The sequence below is a fragment of the Galeopterus variegatus genome, unplaced genomic scaffold, assembly GCF_000696425.1.
Source record: "Galeopterus variegatus unplaced genomic scaffold, G_variegatus-3.0.2 Scaffold16, whole genome shotgun sequence".
Lineage (NCBI taxonomy): Eukaryota > Metazoa > Chordata > Mammalia > Dermoptera > Cynocephalidae > Galeopterus > Galeopterus variegatus.
In genome coordinates this window covers 1,374,115-1,398,152 of record NW_007726127.1, presented here as the reverse complement: position 1 = coordinate 1,398,152, position 24,038 = coordinate 1,374,115, and the positions used below count along the sequence as shown (strand labels likewise).

Sequence of the window (24,038 nt, the reverse complement as noted above, 5' to 3'; positions counted from 1 at the left end):
CAAGAAGCACCATCTTGGAAACACAGCACACAGCCTTCTCTAAACACTGAATCTGCTAATGCCTTCATTTTGGATTTTCCAGCCTCCAGAGCTGTGAGAAAATAAATTTCTGTTCTTGATAAATTACTCAGTCCTGGATATTTTGTTAGAGCAACAGGAAGGGACTAAGACAGATACACGGTTATACTGAGACAACCTCAGAGATGGATACAGGTATGGGAGGAGGCTAAAGTTTATATAACTTAGTGGGCATTCTTTAAGGCAAAGAATTAGGTACAGGGTCTCAGAAAGATACTATGCAAATAAGGAGCCCTGAAGCTTAAACAGTAAGTCTGCTTCTTGAAGGAAGTTAAGGTGAAAGTGCTTAGACCCAATGCATAGCACAGAGCAAGCATACGAAACTTAAGGTATTACTGAAGAATTCTGTAATCACATATTAGGCCCTCAACAAATCTCTATTAAATGCTGATCTATGATTTGTCCCCCCCTAGAAAACAAGTTCTAATGAAGTTTTGCTGTTCAACCAAGAATGACACAGACTGCCAACAGGTTGCAACATTTTAATTAACTTTAATGATTATTGCTCATCTGCAAGGATTAATATTGCATTCATTAAAAATCATTCAGTACAAAATGAACTTGTTCCTTCCAAGTTGCTCTCCACACGCTCCCTCTGATGCTAGACATTTTCTACAGTGTCCTTTGTTACATGGCTTGACAGAGACAGAGCCCTTACCTATTATTCCTATGGACACAGTAATAGATACAGGATCGGGGGCAGGGCAGAGGGCAGCAGGGCCTGGGCCCTTTCCCTCCAGCAGAGCTGACACAATGGATATACTGACGACCAGGTTACCTCCCCTAATGGATAGGGTGTTCTGATTGGCTGGCTAAGTGCCCTAGGAAACAGGGCTTCAACTGTTAGCATCTACAGAGAAGAAAGCACGACCACACTGGCAAGAAGTGAGAAGAGACTGGGTGGGGAGAAATGGGAGAAAAAAGGGGGAAAAGTTTTGGCAAGACAATTGTCTTTGTCTCCTGCTAGGAAGCTGCAGGGTGAAAACTTTCCTTTCTTATATTCCTGTTTTTAATATCTGTATCTCTCATCAGTGGAAAGACAGAAATGAAAATTTCTACTATCTAGCACTAATGTATGACCCAACTTTGAAGGATCACAAGCTAGAACAAGTTGAGGACTTAAAATCCTGGATAATTATATTATTAAAGCTCATGAGCATAAGGCTGATTTGACCATGCAGAAATGCTGGTAAGCAGGGTGCATGGCATGGGAATACAACTCTCTGATCTTTGAGAGCGCCTCTCTGGGGATTCTTTCAGAGCATGAGCTGAGATGTACTGATTACTTTCTCTACACACAGGATCTTAGTTCATCAGCTTCTTGTGGTATGTGTCCATCAACAGTGGTACCACTTCTGTAAAACTACAGTTATACAGGGCCTACATTCCCAGATGAATTATTCAGAGCTAGATTTCTCTCACCCTGGCCTAATTTATCATTCCTCCTCCCATCCACACCTACCTCCCTTTAAATATTTTAGGTTGTAGAAGCACAGCTGATCAGAAATTTGCTCTTAAAGTATAAATCCTAAAGATAGAGCTCAGTGCCTTTTACTGAGTAATGGCTCAAGAAATTTACCATCAGCACAAGCTGCATGGGGCAGAGCTTATAGAATTCGCTGTTATGGCTCCAGTTCATTGAGGCTAAGAACTATGGGCTAGAAACAGAGGAATTTATCAGAGTTTGAGACTAGCATTCCTCTAGACTCAACTCTGCACTCCTAGTTCCAAAGGTTCAAAGGGAAATTGGTAACAACTAACCATCCAAGCAGCTTCTCAGTGCTAACACTAAAAATTTTCCTTAATTTTTTTTTTTTTGGTACAACAGAAATAAATGCTAGGGGATATATTCAACTTATTAGAGTGCAGTCTAGTTAAAAACTAGAAAAATGAGACAGTCTGGTGGGAGTGGAAGGGCTGTACTATAAATCCAAGTGGGCCTACTGGATCTTAACAAGCAATACTCACTAGTACACATCTCTGAACCAGACATACCACCTTTACACAGGAAATGGGGCTTGGAACTTTTAAAGGAAATTAACATGCACCACCTACATCTAACCTACCTGGCTGGTAGGTACCATCCCTGCTCCTCTGAAGAAGTGAAAGAGTACTGATTTCAGCAGCCAAGAAATGGGCTCTTTTAAGGCGATTTAGACATTGCAGATTGTTCCACATAGAAGGTACCTTAGCATTTCCTGTTAATAAGGTACCTAATTAAGACTAAAGTCTCCAGAAATGGTAAAGTATCACCTTTCTGGGCTAGAAAAGTAAAATCCTTCTTTAGTGACTAGGGTGAGGAACCTTGAACCTCAGTTTCATCTAAAGAGCCATGAAGCAAGTTCCTGTGTGGTCTGCAGAACTTGGATGAGATGAAAAAACAAGAATGAAATTATAGGGAAAAAAAAAAAAATCAAGAGGGAAGAAATAAGAAGAAAATAAAAGTTATCTTAAAAAATATTTCTTTTAGAGTTGTGTGGTTCATGTGGACTGGTCCTTGGTAAAATGGTCCATTAATATCTGTAAAGAAAGAGATTGATTGATTAGCACTTATGTATTCCATGTGAAAGTTCCAAGAGAAGAATCAGAAACAGAGCACCTTCTCCATCCCTGTAGTCATTCCCCAGGGCATCATTCTTCCCTGTTCTTCCACAGGGTTTCTGATATGCCATCTCTGGTGTTACCTCCTGCTCCCTGATAAATCAGTGACTATGCATTATAATAATCTAGGAAGCTTTTACAAAATAACTTTTCCTGGGCCCCATTCACAGCAAGTATATCAATCTCTGGGACTGAGGCCCAAGCACTGTTACTCATTAGCTCCAAAATTTCAGAAAACCCTTACTTCTTTACATCTACCACTGGATATACAATTTCTCTGCCTACCATGTAAATTTGGAGCAGAGTTTTTGTACTTTTCAATATCAGGTACAGCACCTGTCCTTTATTTAAGAAAGCTGGATAGCCTGCTTGATTTAATACTGGGGAAAAGAGGTTTTCACTTGCTTTCCCCCAAGTTACCTGTAATAATTGGGTTTGAATGGCCCATTTTTGTTGAGTCCCAAATATTTTGCTTGGTCATCTGTCAGCTCTGTCAGGTGGGCATCAAATGATGGCAGGTGCAAGCTGGCAACGTACTCATCTAGGAAGAGCAAAGTGGCAGGGGAGCAGACTCCTTTTCAAATATACCTCTCAGGGTATAACCTCCCCTATTTTCACTTGAAGTTTTTTGAGAAAGAGAACAAGGGATGGAATAACTTTGAAAGAATCCACAATTTGAAATATTTGCTTAATAAAAAAAAACCTCAAAGGTGGCCTTTCTGGCTGGATACTTCTCTCAGAACATCCAAAGTGCATTTAGAAAGCTGCTTCCCAGGGTGACAAAATGGAGTGGACTTATAGCTCCCTCTCCTTTTCTGGCAAAGCTTTTGGCTTCACCTTAGTGGACAACATGTCAGGTATTCCCACTTTCCTGCAACAACCTCCTTGATTAGATTAAATTGTAGTTAAATTATGAATCAAAGTGGACACCAGTAAGCTTGAAAGGGCCTTGTATCATTAACACTTCCTTAGGATAAGATCCATAAAGTCCTCAAATCTTTGGATCATGAATTCCTAAAGTAGTTGGCACAAACTTATTACTTTTCTGTAGATACGCTTCCCTGACTTCTATGAATACGATTTTTTTAAACCAATCAGAGGTAAGCTGTTGGAGGAGACAAGAACAAGATTTTTAGCTTTAAGAGGTCAGGCATTTGAGCTGGCCAATAAGAAATGGGAGCTGGGCACCATTGTGCAGAAAGGACTAGAGATGAAGCATTATGTCACATGAACACAGCACAGGTAGCCTTCTGGAATGACAGGAAGTTGAGTAGGAGGTGGTTCGCATATATACACAGAGGATGGACAATAAAACCTGTATTTCTTTCTTTCTTTTTTTTTTTTTTTAAAGAAGACTGGTAAGGGGATCTTAACCCTTGACTTGGTGTTGTCAGCACCACGCTCTCCCAAGTGAGCCACAGGCCGGCCCTAAACCTGTATGTATTTCTCTCATTTTGGTCCAAGGCTATATTCAGCTTCATTGGGAAGTTTACTGGACTTCTTAAGGCTACTTAGAATAACAGACTCTACTCTAAACCACTTTGCTTAGCACTGTTTCTCATTAACTGTAATTGTTACTACAATTCTGCAATGTATGTAGTCTTATTCTTGCTTTACTGACAAAGAAACTGAGACTCACGGAGATTAGAACTTGTCCTGAGGTCAAATAACCACTAAGCAACAGAAGAGGAATTAGAACTCCGACTCTCAATCCAATGCTTTTCATAATAGCCATTTTACCAAACCACACAGCTGTCTGGAGAAGAACAGGTTTCCACTGTTTTCACTCACCCATTTTCTTAGGAAGCAAGTATACATCCTGTTTGTATCGCCCCTCAGGTGCATTATAGAGTTCTATCAGTGCCAAAGCCTAAGGTGGAAAAAGGCCAGAAAACACACAAAAAACTTAGGGACATAAAGATAAAACTAGGTTTGACAGGATCTTAGGGTAAGTACTTTAGTGATCTACCACAGTGACAGTGCCTAGGACTCTGCCTGTAATAAAGGCCAGCACACATCATAAGAGGATTTATTGGTGTTTTTGTTTAGTTCTTGACAAAAGAACTAATACAACTAAGCTGGAAAACTATAGTCTCAACTAAAACAGCCAACTCAAAGAGACACAAACACTGACTAATGATTCTTTTCTATACTCAAGAAAGCCTAAGTCTCAACAACTTGTAACATAAAAAAAGAGCAGATTGACCAGAACATAGTATGAAACAATCTCATCGGAACTCTCACCTACACCCAGTTCCACAAATTGCAGAGCAGGATAAGTAGGCATTTTGTCACATACCTGTGTTGTAGCTGTAATGGATAGAACAAAGGTGGGAACTGTGGAGCAGCTCAAATTGAGTAAACGACCCTGGAAAGGAAAGAGAGAGCCCTGGGTTGAGCTATTATCCCTCTGTCTCAGATTCCGATGGCATACAAGTCAAGCAAGTGCAGGGAAGAACTTTATACCCCTCTAGACTCAGTTGGAAGAAGAATTACATTTTCAGATCAGGACTCCAGGTTTTATCCTATTTTCTGTAAATCCATCTGACTCTGAAAGGCTGAAGAATCAGCTGTGGTCAGGAAATAGCATGTTACTTAGTAAAAAGTAGGTTGTTTTTTTTTTTTTTTTCTTCAGTGTTTCTATTTTGGGAATCAGACCATTTGAGAAATATACCTCTACCCACAGATATAATTCTGGGAAACATAAGCCCAATAGCCCCTCCCCTCCACCCCAATATAACTACACTGCTTGTGCTGCTCTGCCAGAGTCCTTCTGTGTGTTTACCTCTGCCAGGAGCACAACACGTTTGCCATCTGGCCAGATGACATGGTCCACCTGAGAACGTACTCGCTCCCATGTCAGCTCTGGAGTGCGGAGGCTGGTCTGAAAGGAAGAAAGCACAGTTGACTGTGGCTATAATGGAAAGTAAAGGAGAAAGGCCTAGCAACAAACAAGAGAAGTCTTACCACATCGATTTCTGTGTTGGAGTGACCCATATTGCATACGATACAACTGTTTTTCATGCGGTCCAAATGCTCCCGTGTCACTACGTTCTTATTCCCTAAAAGTAAAGACAGGTGGCTAAGGAAACAGATGCCAGGCAACAAAGGTACCAACTGGCTTTCAGTTAGAACATAGGAGAGAGTTTTGCTGGCATTAAAGAGCATGTATCCATCGTGAGAAAATAAGTGCATAACAGCTCTTTAAGCTCAGTTATTTTAAGATCAAGCAGTATAAAAAGTAACCAGAGAAAAAGCTACTTACTCTGGAAAACATGTTAATACTCTAATAGCTTACTCTAGTTTTGAGACCTTTATACTGAGCACAGGTCTCACCTACTTTGCATGAAAGTCAGTCACACCACTTTCAAAGTTAAGCCTCCAAGTTAACACTCCTCCATGCACACCAAAGCACTGGTACTTACCTGTGCAAGTTATTACAACATCAACTTGCCGGATGACTTCATTTAGCTTTACCACCCTGAACCCATCCATGCTGGAAGAAAAGGAAAAAACACTATGAGCAAAGTAAGGAGGCAGTGGGAGGGAAGCTGGTCACCAAATGAGACAACAAAATCTCCTTCTAAAGTCAGATACAGGGATCTACGTGATAAGATGTACTAAACTATACACACTGGTCTCTTCAGAGTCCCCAAGATTCTATCCAGGAAGGGGAAATGCCAAGAGGCTCTATGAGAGCCCCTGGATTAGAGTGAAGGGAACAGAGCAATCCTAGCCTTCTCCTTCCCTGGGAGATTTCTGCAAAAAATGATTAATATAATCAATCATGAGCCCTCAGAAACAAAGTACCAGGTGTGAATCTAATAGTATTATCACTCTGTTCTTACCAGGCTTGCAGAGCACAGATGGGGTCGATTTCTGTGATGTAGACAATTGCTCCGAGAGCCTTGAGAGCAGCACAGCATCCCTTTCCTACCTGCAGAACATAAGAAAGGCCAGGTTGTCAGATCCATTAAGGCATGGATATTGGGTAGGTAGGTTCTCTGGGAAGCAGTAATTAACCTTCCTGAAATTACCAATCATATAGTGAGCACTTATAGGGATGCTCCAACCCCACACAGAGCAGAAACAGACCCAGATTATGTTGTGAACCTCATTTAGAGAGGTAATTTAGCATACATGTCATAGCGAAGGCTGAGGCTTTGGAAAAAAGTGTTACCGTTAGGGAAACAAGACCAAACAAGAGCAACTGTAACCTCTAATTTCTTATTCAAGAAAAACCTGATAACTCTCACTTGAGATATATCAACTCAAGGACAGCCTAACAGCTCAGGAACTTCTGTGGGTCACTGCTGAAGATAATAATATCTCCTGTGACCTATTCCAATTTAGACATATCAGTAACATGCCACTTCAGATTTCGCCCTTCATTTTATTGTAAGTCACTTGTGGAGCTAAAATGCTACATATTCACTTAAAGGTTATTGTTAAAATTAGGGGGAAATGATGCTGACACTCCATTCCACAAGACAAACTGGTAAAATCTGAAAAAACAGTTCATTCTGTGTGTCTCTATTCAAAATATAAATATAGGACTTTTGCTATTGTTTTGAGATACATTATCTAAAAACATATTTTGAACCATGCATCAGTGACTCCAAACTGACAGCACAAGTCTCCTTCACCCAATATTTCTAATAAGCCTATGAAAAAACAGAGATACTGAGGCCCAGCTATTTACCTCACCATAGCCACACACCACCACTTGTTTCCCACCAAACATCACATCTGTGGTCCTCTTCAGGCTGTGGAAAGAAACAAGGGCTCAACTCAAACATTATTAGCTCGAAACTCTGTCCCACCACACAAAGCTAAAAGAGTGAGGCAATGCCCTTGAGAACTTCACTTAGAAGCTGGCTGAGCTCAGTGTGAAATGGGCCCCTCTAACAAACTTTTAAAGCCAAGAAAGGCCAAGGGACAAGACTGAAATGATATCAGACTAATCTGTAACCCAACCCAAATCTACCCCCATTAAGTTTAAATATATACATTTCAACCTACCCATCCAAAATGGATTCTCGGCAGCAGTACAAGTTATCAAACTTCTGTTTGGTAACAGAATCATTGACGTTCATGGCTGGAACACAGAGCTTCCCAGCTTTGGAGAGCTGATATAGCCTAAAGGAAGAAGAGGCCACAAAAACAAACAAAAACCAAGTTAGTTGGTAAAACATAATACGTTTTAAAATCTGCCTAATTCTCTTCAAGTTCCATGCTACCCTCCCTAGTCTTATATACTGCCCAAGGATAGTGGTAAACATGATTACTTCCTTCTCATCCCTCCTCACTTCTTTACCTCTTTTACTTTTCTTCTCCTCCCCCCTTTTTTTTGGAAGGAAAAAAAACCACCTTTCAATTGAAGAAATTTACTTCTCTTCCATAAAGGGGATATTATTTCCTTAGACCACCATTTCTCAATCTTTAAAAACCCATATCTACTTCTGATAAACAAAGATTATCAATGATTCTGATATGATTCTGTGTGTGTGAGAGAGTGAGAAACAGAGAGAGAGCGCGTGTGCACACAAAGGTGTAATGTTCCCCCCAACTAAGAAACACTTTTTCAGATATCTTTTAGGTCTTCCAACGAACCAAGAACATTTTTCCCAGTTTTACGTTTTGTAGTGTGTATAATGTATAGTTTTACAATAGAATTTTTTTTCATATTTCAAATATAAAATTATAATACAATATTGAATACAGTTTTTCAAGATACACTCACTTCCTATCCCCACTCCCTTCCCCCCAAACACTAGTTGAGAATCACTCAGTGGAGTAAATGGGAGAGAAAAATGTGTGAACTAGACCTAAGATAACTTCCTTCTAGGGTCACCTTGATTTTCCAAAAGCAAAAACTCAAAAGTTTTTTCTAATGAAGATACTCCCCTCTAGTTACTACAAGTCCGAAACACAGCCCTAAGCCCTAGCAGAGACCAGAAGAATTTGCTGAGGCAAGGACATAAGGGGCAGCTACTCCAGAATCTGTTACCTGTGAACACCAGTCACGCTCTCTTCCACAATGCCTCGGATCTTCTTAAACACGTTTGGATACTTCTTATAAACCCAGTGGGTTAAGTCTCCCCCATCATCCAGGATCTATAGAACAGCCAGAAGACTTCTATGGGCATTCAGGCTGCTAGAGCTGGGGGGAACTTTGAACCCACTCTCTGCACTAGTAAGAGAGCCCTGTATATTTTGGAAGAGTACTCCTTAGAGCTCCTTAGACCAGGCTTAGACAGTCGAAATGCAGTCCAAATTCGGTGGTGTAAAATGGATAAAAGGATTCCTAAGTTTGTTCTAGGCTAAAGTGAAGAGTATTAGGCTAATCACAGACTCATTTTTAGTCTAGAGTCTTGAAATATATTGCCCCTTTGTATGCAAAAGGAGAGCTGGGGCAGGAAGGAAAGAAACCAGAATCCTATTTCAAAGAAGTACCATATCATTTCCTTCTATTTCATTCTGCCATGTTTGAGCCACATGTGTTCAGCTAGTCTTCCCCGTCCCCCACCTTTCCATTCAGTACTGAGACCCATTCTCAATAGGTATCAAGCTAAACACTTTAGCAACAAAGTCAGTGCATAAGACCAAACATTCAAAATGTATTTAGGGAACCATGCTTTGAGGGAAAAAAAGGAAATAAATCTATTGTCAAAACTGTAGGACAGACATGCATTCTCACCATGTTGGCCTGCCACCCATCCATGTTCACACAGCGGTCGATACACCACCAGAAGTCATCTTCCGACTCACCCTTCCAAGCAAACACTGCAACTCCTGTAGAGACAGAAATAAATCCTCTGATTTCTCCTTTGAGGAGTGTATCTTATACCAATATTACTTTCTGAGATCCATGTGAAGAGAAAAAAAGCAAAACAAACTATCCAGGCAAAGAAAAAAGTTAGGAAGAGAAAAAAGTCAAATCAAAATAGTTATACTTTGATTAAGAAATTAAGGGATTTTTGTTTTTAAAAGTATTTTGGAATCTTAAAATGTTATTCTCTTTGGGCCAATTTTATACTTAGAATGCTATCCTAAGGAGATAAAATGAAGTGAGAGTCAATACAGAGGTGGTCACTGGAGTATTATTTATGTTAGCAAACATCTTGAAACAACCTAAACGTTCAACGTTACAAAAATAATGAAGTTTAGTCACATGGCCATATGAATATTACAAATGATGCTGTCAAAGCTTTCAGTGTGGGCCGGCCCGTGGCTCACTCGGTAGAGTGCGGTGCTAATAACACCAAGGCCACGGGTTCGGATCCCATATAGGGATCGCCGGTTAGCTCACTGGGTGAGCATGGTGCTGACAACACCAAGTCAAGGGTTAAGATCCCCTTACCGGTCATCTTTTAAAAAAAAAAAAAAAAAAAAGCTTTCAGTGACATGGAAATCTACTTCTGAAAATATTTTATTTACAAAACTGTATATATTCTAATTTTTTATCATTGCAGACTGAAAAAAGGAAAAATTTGTCAAATATTATCTCTGTGTAGTGAGATTACGGATTTTTTTGAACTTCCTAAATTTTCTGCAGTAAACACCAGAAAAGAATAACAAGAAAAACGGAAGTATTACAAAGTTGATTTCTGAAGATCCTAAAAAGATGGGAATTCCTCAAAGAAACTTCATGGTGATTTTCTTCTGAATATTTTAACAATAAAAATGAACTATCAATATAAAATGCATTTCTGTGTTCTCTCTCAAAACCGATGAAACTTTTGGCAAAAGGAGGCCTGCTGATCTCATACTTATAGTTTAATACTCTTCTTTGTTCATTTAACATAAGAATTGGGCATTTACATGTGTCATGAGATTCTTTTCAAAGATCATTTTTAATGACTACATAATATTCCATCACTTCAATTTTATTATCCATTTTCTTCCTGTTGATGGTTTATTGTTCCCCAAATGTTGTAGACCCTAGACATACATGACATTGTAATGGTAATTTTGATACATAAAAGTTATGTTTAGATTATTATTTTGAGACAAAGTTGGTGAAAAAAGCTGAACTTACCAGCCTCAGCCAGTGCAGCGGCCACTTCATTCTGAGTTGAGTAGATGTTGCAAGCAGACCAGCGGCACTGAGCCCCCAGGGCACAGAGTGTCTCAATCAACACCTGTGTGGATGTATAAGAAGACAGGGTGAGGAACGGGGGGGGGGGGCCACCCAGGAACGGGGAGCTAACCTCAGTAGGAAAACAATGCTCATCAATTCTGCAACAAGAAGTGCTACACTGGGAAGTTACAAAAGGGTGAAATCCACCTAGGTGAGCACACTATCTATTCAAAAGATATGCTCCTAAAAGTTTAATAACTTTTTTATAACAACCACATATTTGCAAATCTGGATTTTCCTAAGTCAGGTTTGCTAAAACTGGGTTTACTTATACAAACAAAATTAGAATACCCCATTATTGTGTAACAGGGAGGATGGTCAAACCTAATAGATAGCATTTGGAGGTTGGCTAGATGGGGAGAGAAAAGTAAAAAAAAAAAAATCTGTCTCTTCCTTCCCCTTATCAGAAGTCTCTCTCTTTTCTTTCAATAAACTCACCGCTGTCTGGGCCGTGATGTGTGTGCAGCCCACTATTTTAGCACCGGCCAAGGGCTTCTCCCCCTGAGCACGTTTCCTGAGTGAAATCAGAGCAGACATGTCTGTGAAAGAACAGAGGATTTGAGCTAGGTCTGCACTAGCAATATCATCAGTTCCTGCCACAGCAGCATCTAGGGCTGGTCTGGATCTGTTGAGATATGGTGAGATGAAGCAGAAAAACTCTAAGCATATTTCCATGGTAACTGACAGCTTCAACAGCAGAACAGTGGAGAGTTGTCATGCAGCCACTTGGAATTTCTCTCTTTCTCTACTGCTTCAGCTTTATATGCAGAGGACTGTACAGAGAAGGAAGTATATTCTCAAAACTGATCAAAATGAAGGATGAATCTCATCATTCATTTGGGAGGAGAGGGAAGTAGTTATGGCATTGGCTAATAGACTCCTATATATAATCATCAGACCAGGAAGAAAGACGACCCTCAGCAGAAGCTACTTGCTTCTGTTTCTCTATGCTGTCTTACCCTATCCTGTCAGTCTGTTTGGTTTCTCTACTCCCTCTCAGTACAGAACATGCCTTCAATGTGAAAACAACAAAAGAGTAAAGAGATTTTCTTGGGAATGGTGTAGAGTAGAGAAACCAAGATTTAACTGTTTGTCAGTCACTTTTATTCTGCTCCAGCAGAGGGTGCTCAGGACCAAACAAGACCCTAGGTCACTACATCCTTAGCTTAGAATCCTCCCACATGAGCTGCTTCTGGGAAATCTGGATCTCTGTGATTGGCAGCTACAGTAAGATCCCACATAACTAACCACCATGTAGTGATCCAGGACTTACTGACTCTGCAATGTAGATCTTTGAATATCATGTCATGGAGGAGGAAAACAGAAACTACTCTGTATAATTACCACATGCTAAGGACATGATGAAGGGAGAACAAGAATCCTAAGGCTCCAGCTCCATACACAGAGAAGTGTTTCTCCAAAAGTCCAGGATACCATCTTTTTCCAGGATACTTTCAAGTTAGCTTTCAAGCCTTAAGTTGTCTGTGGATCCTGATGACCAGCAAGAGTGTTGCTTCTGGTCTTCCACCCACACCCCTTCTTTACCTTGCTCTGCAATCTCAATCTCCCGGCGTCCAAATTCTGCCTGCTTGATGTTCTTCACACAGAAATTGCTGCTGCCCTTGGAGTTGGTCTGCTGCTTCTCTCGGGGGGAAACCTCATCATCAGAGCTATCTGTGTAGGATGCAGCTAGAGCCAGGAAAGAAAGCAACAGGGACAGAAAAAATCTCAGTGGCCCCAACTCCACAGAGTACAGTCTTCAAGGGATTCTCATTTAAGTTAAGCGAACACTCTTAATTGGAGACACCTTTTACATCACTTTCAGTTCAACTCCTCTAGGGTCCAATAGATGATATGAATGAAATTTTGAGGATCTTTCAGTGTTGTGGTTCTTTTACCCACCCTATTGATGCTTTGCAATTAATGCCTGTGATAAGGAGCTACTGATCCTAATACTATACCAACTGTAATGATCCCAGATAACAAAGGTACTTGGTCCCAATCTGGACTGGAACCAGACCTGGCAAAAATGGAGTAATAATTTAGGGCAGATGAGGAATGCTATTTCTATAGATCACTGGTTTTCAAACTTAACCACCTAAAGCATCTACCAGAATCACATGGAAGGTTTGTTAAAACACAGATTGCTAAGTCTTACAGCCAGTTTCCCATTTGGTAGGTCTCTGGTAGTTCCCAAGAATTAGCATTTCTAACAAGTTCTCAGCTGTTGCTCATGCTCCTTGTCAGAGGACCACCCTTTGAGAACCACTGATGTAGATGAAAAGGATAAGACAGTCTCACAAGGGATTTTACACTAGGTTGTGCTCAAGGAATATAAAGAGGGAAAGAAATAACAGAAAAGGCAAGCAGCTCTGGTTTTATTGCCAGCCCTAGGAAAGATGACAACCTTTAAAAAGCAGCTTCATGTAAAAGCTAAAAATATCCTTCAGATAGATATGCAAGAGGATATAAAACAATCACTCCTTACCTCTCAAATCACTCCTTTCCTCTCTCAATCAGGTATTTTCCTCATCACTGTTTCTGCCAGTGCATCAGGTCTCTCTTACTGACTTCTATATATAGGTCCTCTTTCTATGACAATTTAACTATATCATAAGCTTTTTAAATGCTCTAATAAGCTTCCATAACACGGCCATCAAGTTCTCTGAAGTCTTTAAAGGCTTCATCACCCTTTCTATCTTTCTTCCTCTGATAACTCAACCTTTCAAAATTAATTTTACTTCTTTCTTAGCTATAATTAACCTGTTTGGCATTCACCACCTTTTTTTATCTGTCACTCCAAGATACCTTTTCATTTATGATAGCCATCATATGTGGAACCATTTCTTGCACACTTATGCCCACAGTGACTCCATATATTCATTTACTTCAGTAGTTATCCCTATATACCACCATTTGCTCTTGTCTGCCTATCCTGTCTATATTGTTATCAGTGGCACAGGACAGAGATAAGTTTGATTTTTACTTGTTTGGTTTTTTATATTTCTTACACCTCAAGCCCAGTCCTTAATGGTTTTTTTTTTTCCTTTTTGTCTTTTTTCGTGACCAGTAACGGGATCGCAACCCTCAGTGTCGTGCCCGTACCACGACCGGCAACGGGATCACAACCCTCGGTGTTGCGCCCGCACCGTGCTCAACCAGTGAGCGGACCGGTCTGTATATGGGATCCGAACCCTCGGCGGGAGCGCCACCACGCTCCCAAGTGCCACACTCTACCGAGTGCACCACCAGGCCGGCCCAAATCTATTTTCTTTTTCTTTTCTTTTTTTTGTCCTTTTTGAGACCGGCTGCACTGCGCTCAGCCAGTGAGCGCTGTGAGCGCACCGGTCATCCCTATATAGGATCCGAACCCATGGCGGGAGCGCTGCTGTGCTCCCAGCACCGCACTCTCCCGAGTGCACCACGGGCTCGGCCCTTAATGTTAATAATATAATGCAAACGATATTTTGGCAAAGGACAATGAATGGCTTTTGCTACAAATTTCTTTGCTGACATTAACGGCAATTTATGACCTTGAGCAAGCCTCTTAATCTTTAAAAACGATTCTTTGAACAATGAACAATAAGGTTGAACAATGAGGTTGTATTAGATACCCCTAATGTTTCCTCTGGTATTCAATTCCTAAGATTCCATACCTTTTTCCATGTCAATGTTCTAATACCTCCTCTATAGGTGGGAAGGGCACAATTCAAATTAGAAAACAACTTTACTTATAGAGGGATAAGATAGGAAGAGAACTAAAAAGAAACAGAGCTGGAGACACATTATAGTAGTTTGAATCTTTCCCACTCCAGTGGTTAATAGAGGATACTTCAACATAAAGGGTAACCTAGTAAATGAAAGGAGACAAAATACTAATTTTTATTGTTACAATTCAATAGTCTAGGAGACAAGAAGGAAAAAGGTAAGTGGCAGGGTATATTTCATACAAAGAAATTATGCTTCAAAGTACACTTCTTTTTCAAGGCCAGTTCTGTCAGCCAAAATACCACTGATACCCTCCCTTTGAAATGTGGGCTGATAAATGTGAGAATGGGAACTGGCCCAGTATGTACTATCAACTAGGCACTGGCCACAGACCACACACAGAGACAGTCAGGGAAAGAAAGTCTTGAGATGACAAAAGCTTCCCTACTACAAGCCTGGCTGGGAACATTCTCACTGCCAAACCACTACTTTATAGCTTTCAGCAAAGATGGGCAGTCCTGACATGAAGTATTTTCAGATTCTAGATAAGTGAAGAGCACTGGGTAGTGAACAGGGAAGAGAAATCAAACAGGACATGAAGTTCATACCTACCTGAACTGTAGCTGTCAGTAGAGGACTGTGAGATGGAGCGTGACAAAGATCTCCGCCCAGTCTTGGTGGGAAATTTGGTGAACTCTTGCATGTCATCAGCAAACTGGATTTGCTATAAGAGGAAGACAAAAAGTTGAAATCTTATAGCAAGTAATTCTATGAAATGTTCCATTTTTTAAGGCCATACATTATCTTCTCTAAAAGCCAATGTTATAATATGGCTCCTACTAAGCCAGCAACTCTCCCACAAAATGAGTGAGGGCAAAGACTACTCTCTGACTTTTCCCAAAATGCCAATTACTGTCTCTTCCCAATTGTTTCAGCGGGACTGGGGGGAGGGGTAAGCTTAAGCCCCAACTTTTTAGCATTTGTTCAATTTTACAAATCCTTCTCACATTCCATAAAGTTTTCTTCCCTCTTATAATCTTGACACATTAAACTCTTTTCTTTCCTCCCAACTCTATCAAAAAACAGATATAATGTCATAGTGCTTCTGGGTTTTGGTTTTTTTTCAGAATATTGTCTTATAGCACATTCTTATCCTGAAGTTGGCAATGGTCTTGGAGATGCCTAAAAATGATGATGGGCATTGGGGTGCCAATACTCAGAGCCCAACCATATGTCTATACTTCACAAAGCCAGTGTAGTATCCCTAGAACCTTCTATACCCAGTAAAAATTTAAAATAACAAAATATACTGGTGAAAGAGAAACTGAAAAACACATATACACCATAGTAAATTCTAACTAATTAGGATTAATTTGAAGGAAGGAGAAAATAATGACTTAGTAAATTCTGAAATCAAAACTTCCTTAAGTGAAACAAACCAGAACGAGATCATTGTTTAAAGGATACTTGGAAGACTGGCTTTAAAAAATAGAAAATAGCTTGCAATTAATATTATTTGCAGACAAATTAATGGATGTTTCTAAAGTGTACGAGTTTAAACCTCCTCCTGAACTCCTGTTTAAACTCAGATAAACCCTTTCTTCAAAATATAAACTTAAAAGAGAGAACAGAACTGAGGTTACCAGAGGTGGAAAAGGGGGAGAGGGGGAGGGAGGAATTGGCCAAGGGCCATGAAGAATGATTACATTGTATATTGCTGAATATCTAATTATCCTGATTTGAACATCACATATTGTACACAGGTATTAATGTTCAACTCTGCACCCCATAGATGTGTACAATCAACTATGTTACAATACAAAAAAGGGGAGCAAATAAATAAATAAACATAAACTCCACCTTCCTGAAATAAACAAGATGATTCGAGAATATGAACTGAGATTCTCCTCACAATCTGATTAAATCTGAAAAGGTTCCTAAGGAGAATCTATTAAGCTAAGTCTTTAGCAAATCTCTCTGGAAATGCAAACTATTATAGATTAAAATCTCTGCATGTTAATGCTAGCAATATGGTTATAGCTACTTGCAAGCCAGGAACAGTAAACTACCCTAGTTATAGTTGCAAAACCTTCCCCTCCTCTGTCACGTACCCTTCAGCTAGGGTGACACCAGCTTGCAGTATAAGAATCAGGCTTAAGTATGCAGCCTAGGCATAGGCAGCTAACGTGAACAAATTAAAAACTTAAATAGTAGGACTCCACAGGTAATGAAGCAGTAATGAAGGGAACACAGGTTTGTGTTTTCAAGTTTCTGTCTAGCATGGTTCACACCAAAAATGAAAGTGGAGAATAGCCAATACAGTTAATAGCCATGGATATACTGTTCGAGCAGCAGGTCCAAGAGAAAAACCTGGGAGTACTTCTATTTAAAACTTATTCCAACCAGACAAGTTTTTTTCTTTAGTTTACTCTGTGAAATAAAGAGGTGGGAGAGTCCACAGCCTGTTTCATTGAGTCTAAGGACAGATTCTAAAGGCATAGAAGGGAACAAGTCACATATCCCATCTAGCCCAGGATCTTATACATGTAAGAAGGCATTCAATAAATATTTGTAGAATGAGTGAACCTTTCAAAATTCTTTCTTCTATAAGATCAAATTAATCAAGCTTAAAAGATAGGTAAATACATAATAAAGACTTAAGCTAAACACAAGTACTGCACCAGAACATGATTAACAAATCTTTGTACATCCAAAGCAGTTTTGGTTTAGGTGCTAAAACTTTAATTTTAAATAGCTTAAATGTCAAAAGTACAATGGCCTTTTGGGGGAAAAAAAAAAAAAAAGAGTACTCATTGAGGTGACCAAAGGCAGCATTTGCCCTTGTAGATAGGATTTCCCACTGCATGCTCACATGACTTCTGCAGTCAGCAAAGCTAGTTTTACTTACGAGATTAATCTAGGACTAAGGGAATGACTTTAACCCAATATTCAATTATTTTCCCGGTGGAAAAAATACAGTCAAGAGACCATCAATGCCTTTAAACACTCTCGAGAGGAAGCCCTTCCCCCACCAGTTTCCCTGCTGCTGGCACAGGCAGCCTATTAAGAAGCTGCTCTCCTCTCATGGCTGTTATGATTCCCTCCCGTGTTCATCTTTTTTCAAAAGGTTCTGGGCATGTTCCCAGACACGACCTATGTGGGGGGTGAGGGTGGGGGAGGGAACTGCAATAACCTTTGCAGTTTTTTTTTAAGATAAAAAATAGAGATGGCTGTGGCAAGATAGAAATGCACTTCTTCAGCAACCTAAAACTGAATAGTCATAATCTCCTCTCATATGAATAAAGCTCACGGTAGCCTAAAGCTTAGCAAAATCTTTCCCATCTAAAAATATTAAACTATGCTGCAAGCAGCTTACTAATCAGTGCAGTGTGCCGACCACCCCATCTCTCAAATAACAAATAACGTTCCATACTTGAAGTGGGCAGAACGTTAATTCAAGCCATGACATGGATGGGTAGCTGTCTACTATTGCAGCTCTTTGATACTGTAACTGCCTACAAGGTGACCCAGCAATACAAAGATGCATAATAACCTTGTCTTCTCTCCCACCTCAAACTACATGCTAAGAGAACCTGTATCACAACTACTGCTGTGGAATGCACCTGCTTTGCCAGTTTCCTCTGGGCCTGCTAGCTCCACTAGTTGTCTACACAGCTAGTAGCTCTGTTTTACGTTTGGTGAAGTACCTCCTGGAGTGTTGTTCACCTTTACATTGTAAATAAAGACACTGCTGCCAAAAACCAACTTTTGAATGTCACAATTTTTCTTCCCAGTGAAACCAGATCTCAATAACAGTCTTCTGATTGGGTTAGATACCGTAAGCCAAATATGATAATTTGGGTAAAAAGAAAATTGACTGCAAGATTGTTCTGTTTCCATTACTTCCTATCATATCATGATTTCTTTCAATTTTTAAGTCTTAATAAGGTGTGCTTTAGTATTACTTCAAATCGAGATCTACAAGGAATACTAGGTCTAAATATAATGTAGAATGGGGAAGAGGAGAGGAAAGGAGAGAAGGTAGTTGAAGTCCAAAAAGTATCTTACAGTTAAAAAGTCTTATGTTAGAGAACTATTTTGTGCTTGGGTACACCCTACCCCATAAATAGCCTTACTCACAAAAAACCACACCAGTGTTCCATTCTTGAGCTAATAGTACATCTGAGAAAGGCTAGAAGGTCAGATTGACTCATTCTTCAAAGAGCACATCCAAATACAGAAGTCTGCTTGCTGTGTCTTAAAATCTAATTAAATATCAGACCAGTTTAACATGCTATTTTAAAGCGCCTCTTCAAATAGTTTAGCAGGTATGATGGTTGACTTTCTTCCATGTGATATTGAGAATAGTAAAGAAAAGCTATACCAAATAAATAATTCGGAGTATGGTACATCCACCAACTAGTGGTAAGTCTGGTGACAGAGTGAGCTGAAAAAATTGTGTACTGAATTTACCGAGAAAAAGAGATCAAAGGTAATCTGAAAAAGTTATAAGCCTCAAGAGAAGAAAAATTGTTGCATGTTACTTGTTTAGTTGATCCTAATTGTTATTTTTTACAAGTAGAGGCTGAGTTTATTTCCACAAACACATGGCCTATATACTCATGTTAAATACTCAGCTGTTACACTCTTTCTCAGGTTTCACCCAATTTTGCCTTCTAGCTCCTGAACTGAAGAGAATTAAAAGCCACCAGGATTCCACTATAACACTGCGGCCAAGGGATGGTGATCAGGATAACACCCATGGTGCGTTATATTCTTTTAATCAACACATTTGCTAGGCACCAATTAAGTATTCAGTGCTATTCCAGGAAAGATATGTTGGAAAATTATTATTGTCCTTTAAAAATCTGTAGATGTGTTTTGACCCACAGTGTAATGATAACATAAATGGCTTTGCCGCAGAATTTCACTGCTCCTTTACAAACATGCTAGATATTACAACCTTCACAGTCTTATCTGAATATTTCTTAACTTAGACCTCCAAAAATCAGAAGTTAGCTACACATCTTACTAAATTTATTTCACATGCCTATCTAACAGCTTTTAATTTCCTCAGAAGGGTTTCCTCTTAAGGGTGAAGAACTAGATTCAAAGGTAAACAGCAATTACTAGGAAAACAAATCACTAAGAAAGCATACCTTAGAAGTGAGTAGAGGGACCAGTCTTTCTTATTTCTGAGGGTTATTTGAAGGGCTAGTATCCCTCTTCTGGTACACTATCGATTTTCTGGGACACTCCTAAATTTATATATTCTGTCCTATTGTTTCATCTACCATATTGTGAGTAGAGATATTCCTGTTTAGAAATTATGGTTAGCATATTTCTTATCTAATGCTTAGCACCTGAGCAAAAAAAGTAACTCAGAAGCTAGAAATTTTAATAAGGTCAATTACTAAGCACTGTGCTGGAACACATTCCAAGATTCCCACATCTTTTCTAATCCCTGTTTCACACATCTTCTGGCTAATTTATTCTTTCTTCTACACATTCTGCTCTTACCCACTCCTTTTTCAGAGGAAAGGAAGAGGATATGGCAGTAACCTAAACAGGAACACCACCTTTTTTTTTTTTTTTTTTTTTTTTTTTTTTTGGCGGGCCAAAACACAGAGCCCCCCCCCTTTTTTAGAGGAAAGGAAAGGGAAATGGGAGAAACCCAAAAAGGAACCCCCCCTTTTTTTTTTTTTTTCCGGGCCGGAAAAACAAGCCCCCCCCCCTTTTTTAGAGGAAAGGAAAGGGAAATGGGAGAAACCCAAAAAGGAACCCCCCCTTTTTTTTTTTTTTTCCGGGCCGGAAAAACAAGCCCCCCCCCCTTTTTTAGAGGAAAGGAAAGGGAAATGGGAGAAACCCAAAAAGGAACCCCCCCTTTTTTTTTTTTTTTTTTTTTTTTTTGCAGCTGGCCAGTACAAGGATCCGAACCCTTGTCTTAGGACACCATGCTCTTAACAAACTGAGCTAACCAGCCAACCCTCAACACCTTTTCTTGATACTTACCAGTGGATCAGTCTGATTCCCATTTCAGATGAATCAAAAAAACCAGTTATCAATAAATACCAATTTCTTGGTATAAGAAATATACAAGTCTGAACATCTTTTACCTCAAGTAGGTAAAGTAAGTTTCCTGAAGAAGGGCATGCTCTTCCCAACACGTTGCCCTCAGACACACCCACCAGAAAACAACTTATCTCGTGGGAATCAACCTCAGGCCACAGAGTCCGAATCCACAGCCACCTCTAGTCACTTCTTCCATTCTATGGTGCAGAAACCAATCTTCTGAGACTCAGCAGGTTTTGGCTGCTCCCTACCCTCCTTCCCTGTCTCAAGTTTCTTAAGTTCTCAGTCTCCCAGATGGGGCCTGAATTTCTGGGGGAGGGGGGTGGGCAGGCTGACTAATCACAGCAGGTATCTCCCTCCCCGACTCTACTCTGTGCCTCAGCGGTAACAGGATATAACACACACACTGCTAGAATCCAATTCCACAGTCAGAAGAAATACTCGTTTCAAAATGGGACTCAACTTGATCTTTTGTCAATGCTGGTGGGAAGACATGAGGCAATGCCAGGCCAGACACTGCAGTGATCTTTTAAGTGAAAGGTAAGGAACATTAAGCTTGAAAAACTCTGCCAGAGTGGTTCTACCCTAACAGCTATTTTCCCCCACAACACCTCCCCACCTCCCATATGAGACAAAAAAACACTTCACTGGCTTTCTTTTATCTCCTAAAGTATGCTAGTCTATAGGAGTGATCCAGGCCTCCAACTGCCAACTAGAGGTAAAATTAAGAGGTTAAAATAAAATGGCAACAAGTGTAGGAGAGAGAAGGGCTTCCTAATCTTTTGAAAACCACAATTTACAACAGATTGTAACATACATCCGGACTATGTTTCAGTCTCTATTTAGCTCTCTACCTGTCCAATTGCCTGGCCTATTCATACTCCCTTCATCCTCAGTCCCACTACCAATATTATATAAGTGTACTTCAAAAAGATCATGCAAAAATAAAATTAAAAGATAACATGAATATTTCCATGAACTTTTTGAAGAACCCTCATATAAAAACATGCATTCATCCCTCTTTTCCTCCCGATGTTGAATCATCAACTCTAGGTTTAAAAAAATTTAAAAATTAGTACAGATGACTGAAGAAATCTTGGTTCCTGGAACATACCCATTACATACCCATTACTTTAGTGCTACACTAAAGTCTTCCACCCTGCATCCCTGCCCCCCATCACCAGCACGACTATTGTACTTTCTATTTATTTTTCCGACTTTATTACAATAATTTAACATACAAAAACTTAGAACAGTATAATGAACACCTGTATACTCTTCACCTAAATTGAATCTTTCCATTTTCCATATTATGTTTCTCTCTCACTCTCTCTCTCTATACACAAACACATATGCATACTTTCACATGGTCGTGCAAAGAAAAAGGGTTACAAATTCAAAAAATTCTTCAGAATACATTTTCTTTTTTTTTTTTTTTTCCTTTTTGTCTATTTTCGTGACCGGCAATGGATTGCAACCCTCAGTGTCGCGCCCCTACCGGACTGGGACCGGCAACGGGATCGCAACCCTCGGTGTTGCGCCTGCCTGCACCTCGCTCAGCCAGTGAGCGGCCGGTCTGTATGTGGGATCCAAACCCTCGGTGGGAGCGCTGCCGCGCTCCCAAGTGGCGCACTGTAGCAGTGCGCCACCGGGCCGGCCCGAGAATACATTTTCTAAGAATAAGGATATTATTCTACAGAACCATGATGTCATCATCACACTTATGAATATTAACAATAATTCTATATCAAATATTCAGACTATATCCAAACTTTCCCAAATTTCTTTCTTTTTTTTTTTTTTTTGTCTTTTGTCTTTTTCCGTTTCCGGCAATGGATCGCAACCCTCAGTGTTGCCCCCGTACCGGACCGGGGACCGGCAACGGGATTGCAACCCTCGGTGCTGCTCCCGCGCCTCGCTCAGTCAGTGAGCGGGAACCGGTCTGTATGTGGGATCCGAACCCTCGGGCAGGAGCGCCGCCGCGCTTCCCAAGCGGCGCACTTATCCAGTGCGCCACCGGGCCGGCCCTTTCCCAAATTTCTTAAAAATATTTTTTATAGTTGTGGACCCAACAGCCTCCCCAACCTTTCCAACCAAGGATGAATCAAAGTTCATTAAATGCATTTGGTTCTTAGGTTCCATTAGCCTCTGCTAATGTAGAAGTCCCTCCAGTCCTCCTTCAAGCTCCCCTCACCCTTGTGATACTGACTTTTCTTTGAAGAGTCTAGGCCAGTTGTCTTACATAATCTCCCATATTCTGAATTTTTTCAGATTGTTTCCTTCCTATAAATTGGAAGTTCAGTTCTGAGGTTTGATTTAAAAGAGGTTAAAATTTTGGCAAGAGCATTACAGATGATGTAGTATATTCCACTTTGCATCATATCAGAAGGCACATAACATCAGGTTGTTCCACTATTAGTGATGCCAAGATTGAACCCTTGGTTAAACTGAGACTATGAGATCTCTTCTTTGAAAGGTACATTTTGCAAGTAATGGTTACTTCACGAGATGATACTTGTCATAGTGTTAATATCCTGTTCCCCAATGACTTCACCATCTGTTAGTAATCCTTGCCTGAACCAACTTTTTTTGGGGAGGTGGGGTATAAAATCATAATTATGTTTTTCTATCATTCCTTCCACATATATTAGCGGGCATTCTTTTGTAAAGAAAGGCTTTTTTTCTCCTTTTTTGTCATTCATATTTTTATTTATTCAATACATTACAGTCTATTATACATCAAGTGCACTGAATTCTCATATTATCCCAAATTGGACCAGTGGGAGCCTCCTTCAAGCTGACTCTTCCTTTTGACATGATTCCACTTAAATGCTTTCTTCCTTTTTGACAAAAGAAGGTATATCGGGCTCCCCTTCTTCTTCTTCTGCTCCAGACCTGGAATCAGCTATTTCTCCAAGGAGCCTTTCTTTCTTTTAGTGACAAATGGTATTTAGAAATTAGTATATGGGCACAAGGTGTGCTAATTACTATTAGAGGTGTCACTGCTTCTAAGTTCTTTCAGTAGACAGGAATAAATATTTTTGTTTTACTCATGAGTTCATACTGAAATTCCTACTTTAAATTTAACATTATCTTTTTTAAAAAAAGACATTTTTAATTTTCTTATTTGTATTTCTTTTCTTATTTTGAAAAATCTAGGTCTCTAATAATATATTTACTTATTTGCTTTATTCTACAATACACATAGTTTCAAAATGACCCAAATATTATTATTACTAACTATAACCAACTGAGTGAAGTATAAAGATTTCACTGAAGTTCTTTTTGTCCCTGGAATACAAAGGAACTTCAAAGTTCATGGAAAAAACAGAAATGAAAGGTAAGATGAATCTTTCCATGAACTTTTTGAAGACCGCCTCATATATCTCATAAAGAATGTGCAATTAAAGTACTGTTTTCTGGGGGACTGTGTAAT

The 24,038-nt window shown here is 39.8% G+C and overlaps 1 protein-coding gene across 1 annotated transcript in view; it reads right to left on the bottom strand.

Moving 5' to 3' along the window:
- Nucleotides 1-545: 545 nt before the first annotated feature.
- Nucleotides 546-24,038, bottom strand: part of AHCYL1 (adenosylhomocysteinase-like 1) — a 40,179-nt gene continuing 16,686 nt past the window's right edge. Inside the window, exons 2-17 of the mRNA XM_008566682.1 lie at nt 15,143-15,254; nt 12,368-12,511; nt 11,261-11,361; nt 10,721-10,823; nt 9,380-9,474; nt 8,690-8,796; nt 7,702-7,818; nt 7,382-7,445; nt 6,528-6,616; nt 6,105-6,175; nt 5,647-5,741; nt 5,465-5,563; nt 4,979-5,047; nt 4,471-4,549; nt 3,100-3,220; nt 546-2,598 (exon numbers count right to left, since the gene is read on the bottom strand). Coding sequence (XP_008564904.1) covers nt 2,592-2,598; nt 3,100-3,220; nt 4,471-4,549; nt 4,979-5,047; nt 5,465-5,563; nt 5,647-5,741; nt 6,105-6,175; nt 6,528-6,616; nt 7,382-7,445; nt 7,702-7,818; nt 8,690-8,796; nt 9,380-9,474; nt 10,721-10,823; nt 11,261-11,361; nt 12,368-12,511; nt 15,143-15,254 — 1,473 coding nt within the window. The 3' untranslated portion in view covers nt 546-2,591. The remainder of the gene's footprint in view (nt 2,599-3,099; nt 3,221-4,470; nt 4,550-4,978; nt 5,048-5,464; nt 5,564-5,646; nt 5,742-6,104; nt 6,176-6,527; nt 6,617-7,381; nt 7,446-7,701; nt 7,819-8,689; nt 8,797-9,379; nt 9,475-10,720; nt 10,824-11,260; nt 11,362-12,367; nt 12,512-15,142; nt 15,255-24,038) is intronic.